This window comes from Oxyura jamaicensis (genome assembly GCF_011077185.1).
Source record: "Oxyura jamaicensis isolate SHBP4307 breed ruddy duck chromosome 4 unlocalized genomic scaffold, BPBGC_Ojam_1.0 oxy4_random_OJ63491, whole genome shotgun sequence".
Classification (NCBI taxonomy): domain Eukaryota; kingdom Metazoa; phylum Chordata; class Aves; order Anseriformes; family Anatidae; genus Oxyura; species Oxyura jamaicensis.
Genome location: NW_023303796.1, coordinates 1 through 1,474, shown reverse-complemented (window position 1 = coordinate 1,474; position 1,474 = coordinate 1). Strand labels below are relative to the sequence as shown.

Below are 1,474 nucleotides of genomic sequence, written 5' to 3'. Positions count from 1 at the left end.
CACCCCCAGAGCCCTGTCCCAGCCTCAGGGGCTGCCGCGCTCTCTCCGCAGCGTGCCGACCTTCACGGTGGTCCCCGAGGCGCCGCGCTCCCCCTCCCCGCTGATGGTGGTGGATGAGGAGGACGAGCCCACGGAGGGGGTGCCCATCGAGCAGTACCGGGCCTGGCTGGGTGAGTGCTGGGGCGGGCTCGCTCGGCCAGCCCGGGGCGCTGCCAGCGATGTGGGCGCAAGGCAGGGAGTTGTTGGGGCTGGACGGTCTCTGAGGAAGGGTTGGGCTGGAGGGGTAGGTGGAGGGGCTGGAGCAAGAGAGGGGCCCTACGGGGATGTTCTGGTTCCCTCCTGCAGGCTTTAAGCAGGCTGTGAGTATCCAGCGCCTCAGGGAGGGGGGGAAGAGATAGTTCCTGCACCATGGGGGCAGTGTGACTCACTCTGATGCAGCCTGGTGATGGTGTCACCTCAGGATGGAGCAGACAGGGCAGCTGAGCTCCCACAGTGACCGTTCTGTCCCTTGCTGCCCGGCCTAGATGAGGACAGCAACCTGGACCCCTCACCCCTGCCAGACCTGGACTCAGAGAGTTGCTTCCCTGCCCGTGAGGAGGAGGAGGAGGAAGAAGAGCGCTGGCTCGATGCCCTGGAGAAGGGTGAGCTGGACGACAACGGTGAGCTCAAGAAGGAGGTGGATGAGTCCCTGCTGACGGCAAGACAGGTGAGGGTGGCAGGATGCAGCCAGGGGGCTGGGCTGGGCTGGGGGTGAGGACTGCTCTGGGGCCATTGTGTGCAGCTCCTGGCCAGGAGCATCCTGCCCAGTCTGAGCGCAGCCCCAGAGGCGGCCGGCTCTGGCAAGGTGAGGAGCGTGGGGACCTCAGAGCTGGCAGGGAATCAGGTCGGAGCCTCCATGCCCTCGGAGGGATGGGGATGGGGGGCCCTGGTCGGGGTGCCGCCGCCTGCCGGGGCCTCTCCTCCAGCCTGACGGCATCCCCGTGGCCCCCGCAGAAAGCCCTCCTGCACAAGCAGCAGAGCCAGCCGCTGCTGGAGCTGCCCATGGGCTACAAGACGAAGGAGATGACGGAGGAGATGCTGGTGAAGCGGGAGGAGCGGGCCCGCAAGCGGCGCCTGCAGGCGGCCAAGAAGGCGGAGGAGAACAAGAACCAGACCATCGAGCGCCTCACCAAGACCAACAAGGCCAAGGTGAAGACGCTGCGGGAGCGCAGGGCCAAGCAGGCGCCCTGCCCCGTCGTGCACTACTGCAACGCCGCCGACCGCATCACCGTCTCCTTCCCGGCCGGCATGGCGCTGCCGCTGCTGCCCGCGCCCGCCCCCGCCCCGCCGCCGCCCGCCCTGTGCGGGGTGAGCGGCTGCTCCAACCACAAGCGCTACTCCTGCTCCCGCACCGGGCTGCCGCTCTGCAGCCTGGCCTGCTACAAGAAGAACCTGCGGCTGCAGGAGGCCGCGGCCTAGCGCCGGGACCCACGGG

The 1,474-nt window shown here is 68.6% G+C and overlaps 1 protein-coding gene across 1 annotated transcript; it reads left to right on the top strand.

The window, feature by feature from the left end:
- Window positions 1-10: 10 nt before the first annotated feature.
- INO80B (INO80 complex subunit B) lies at window positions 11-1,468 on the top strand. Its single transcript, XM_035311434.1, has 3 exons — window positions 11-170; window positions 525-706; window positions 994-1,468. Exons 1-3 carry the CDS (start codon window positions 104-106, stop codon window positions 1,456-1,458), a joined length of 714 nt encoding a protein of 237 aa, XP_035167325.1. The 5' UTR covers window positions 11-103; the 3' UTR covers window positions 1,459-1,468.
- The last annotated feature ends 6 nt before the right edge of the window (window positions 1,469-1,474 follow it).